Below are 2,944 nucleotides of genomic sequence, written 5' to 3'. Positions count from 1 at the left end.
GATTCCTACCTGAAAAATATTCTCTCAGCCTAAGTTCTTCCCTTGCCTCTCAAGTCATGCCCAACTTCTATCTCATCACTAAATCATTGTGGCTGCAACCTTTTCAAAATCTCTTGTGTTTCTAATTTTCTTCAGTTTCCAATGTCACTATGCATTTCAAGTCTTTTTGCCTTTCTTATGAATGTTGGTGGTGGATTTCTTACTGGTTTCCTAGCCTCTCCTTTCTCCCTTCTGAAATCCATCAGCCTCTCTGCTGCTGGTTTAATCTTTCTACATCACTTCTCAGATGCCACTCTGCTCTCTGCTCAAAGCTTTACTGTATCCTGTCTCCCACTGCCAAAAGAATCATGTCTGAAGCAAGGTATTCAAACTGTTGCTCATCTCCAAAAACAGTCTTGGCCAAGCTAACTTCTCAGCTTCACTTGTGAGCCATTTCCATCCCCCTCTAAACAACTCACCACACTCTCCTCTATGTTGTCTCACCATCTAGCCTTTGGTTATTTTGTTCTTTCATCTAAGAATGTCCTTTATCCCTAGCCAGTGCATCCAAAAGTCACCCATCCTTTAGGATCAAGTTCAAGTACTACCTTATAAGACATGAAGCTTCTTCTCTGTTCCTTCTCCTAGATAAACTCTCCCTAAACTAAAAGCCAATACCACTTTCCTCAAAACATTATTAATAGCAGCAGCTGACATTTATTGAAAGATAACTGTGATCTGAGTATTGTGCTAAATTATATTCATGACCTTGTTTAGTCACTAAAAGAAAACTCTGGAGTTACAACCACTTTACAGATGAAGGTTAAGTAACTTACCCAGAGTTACAGAGCTAGTAAGTTGAAGAGCTTGCATTCTAATACCTGACAGCTGTGTGAGCTCATTACACTTTACTCACCCATAAGAATGTCTGGCACCATGTATGATACATTGTAGGTGAAACAGGCAGAATACATAGCTCTGAATTAGACTTTAAAGGATGTTATCCCAGCTGGAAAGTGACCCAAATAAAGAGGGTTCTTCACACCCAAGATTATGAGGCCACCAGAGATCATTGGCAATGATAAAAAAAAATAGGAAATAAATCTATTTTCTGAAATAGTATCTACCCAGCTTGGATAACCAATGAAAATGAAGAGCACAAAGTAATAATGAGTCAGAGACAGCAAGGACAACTATATAAAAAGATGAAAAACACCCAGTGGGAGAGAGAATAAGTAAGGCATTAAACTAATTTGTCAGACTGATAGTCACCGAATTTCAGATTTTGAAAGAACATTACAGGTCAAATAGTCTAATGATATAATAATTCTAGAAATCTCTATAATATGCCTGACAGGGCTTCTGCCAACCTTGCCTTGAACTTTACTACTTTAAACTTCCCTCATTTTGTTCAACACATTAGAAAAATCTTAATAATCTTAATAAATTCAGACAATTCTTAATTCTTACAAGTTTCAATACCTAAGGGTGGCATCTGTGAGTATGAGGCTGAAAGTCAAGATTCATATTTGGAGCTCATTGTGAGTTGAACACAGTGAGCAGACAGGAAGCCCTGACTTCTGCACACCCAAGCAGCCTGGGAGAAGGGCAGGAGATGGGATGAGGCTCTTCCAGGGGCTTGGAGGTGGGACTGCATTGCCTGAGGCCCTGAATTTCAAGCCCATTGGCCTGGGTTCCTAGTCTAAGGCCAGTCTACTCCGAAGAGAGTATTTCTTTGGGTTAGCCTTCATCCTTTACCCAGCAAGCTCCCTCGGAAAGCATTTCTCAGAGCTATCTGCACAGCCCGATTCCTTAGACTATAAACAATGGGATTGAGGAGAGGGGTTACCACTGTATAGGTAACAGCGATAAGCTGATCCCGCTCAAGAGAGTAGATGGCTTTGGGCCTCAAGTACATAAAGGAAGCACAGCCATAGTGAATAACAACCACGGTGAGGTGTGAGGCGCAGGTGGAGAAGGCCTTCTTCCGCCCCTCAGTGGAGGGGATCCTCAGGATTGCTGCCAGGATGTAGGCATAGGAGATGGTGATGAAGAAGAAAGAGACCAAGAGGACCAGCAGACTGAGGATGAGGATCCCCAGCTCACTCAGGCCTGTATCCCCACAGGCGAGGCTCAGCACTGGTGGTGTGTCACAAAAAAAGTGCTGGATCTCATGGGAGCTGCAGAATGAGAGGTGGAAAATGACCAGTGTCATTCCCAGCCCGAAAAAGTATCCACTTAGGAAGGAGGTACCAATCAGCTGGGCACAAAGTGTAGAATTCATGCGGCTGGCATAGTGCAGTGGGGTACAGATGGCTACATATCTGTCAAAGCCCATGACAGCCAGAAGGAAGCAGTTGGTACAAGCCCATGAGGCAGAGAAGAACATCTGGGCAGCACAGCCCACATAGGAGATAGCCTGGGCCCCCATAGCCAGGCCAGAGAGCATCTTCGGGATGATGCCCAAAGTGTAGCAGGTCTCAGAGAAGGATAGGAAGGAAAGGAAGAGGTACATGGGGGTGTGCAGATGGCTATCCAGCCTGATGACTACGATAATGAAGACATTGCTGGTCAGGGTGACAAGATACAAAGAGAGAAACAAGGAAAAGAGCAGGAGTTGCAGCTCCCCAAAGCTGGAGAAGCCCAGAAAGACAAAGCCCCTCCAGGAGGTTATATTGGTATGCCCCATTCTGAGTGATATCCCTAATGCATTTGTTAATTTCTTCGACCTTGGCAGCAGATGCTTAGCTTCTTTAAAAGGCAGAATGAGATGAATTCTCTTTTCTCTGTGCCTGTTGTAACTTAAAAAAAAAAAAAAAAAAAAAAAAAAAAAGCTCAGGTTTATACTGAAGTCAAACTCCAGAGAGGTATTTTTATATTTTACACACAAACATATGGATCCGTTCTTACATTCATGTATATGCACACACATATACAAAGATACTCAATCATCACACATATTCAT

At 42.8% G+C, this 2,944-nt stretch overlaps 1 protein-coding gene across 1 annotated transcript; it reads right to left on the bottom strand.

Annotated features, from left to right (window-relative positions):
• Positions 1 to 1,726: 1,726 nt before the first annotated feature.
• Positions 1,727 to 2,668, bottom strand: LOC134383138 (olfactory receptor 10Z1). The gene has a single exon (XM_063103899.1). The coding sequence runs from the start codon at positions 2,666 to 2,668 to the stop codon at positions 1,727 to 1,729; it is 942 nt and encodes a 313-aa protein (XP_062959969.1).
• Between the last annotated feature and the right edge of the window lie 276 nt (positions 2,669 to 2,944).

The sequence above is a fragment of the Cynocephalus volans genome, chromosome 8 (assembly GCF_027409185.1).
Source record: "Cynocephalus volans isolate mCynVol1 chromosome 8, mCynVol1.pri, whole genome shotgun sequence".
In the NCBI taxonomy this organism is placed as follows: domain Eukaryota; kingdom Metazoa; phylum Chordata; class Mammalia; order Dermoptera; family Cynocephalidae; genus Cynocephalus; species Cynocephalus volans.
Note: the sequence above shows the minus strand (reverse complement) of the source record. Positions and strands in the feature narration are given on the sequence as shown.

Coding starts and splice junctions, on each gene's coding strand:
- LOC134383138 (XM_063103899.1), bottom strand. CDS start 2,668: ATGGGGCATACCAATATAACCTCCTGGAGGGGCTTTGTCTTTCTGGGC.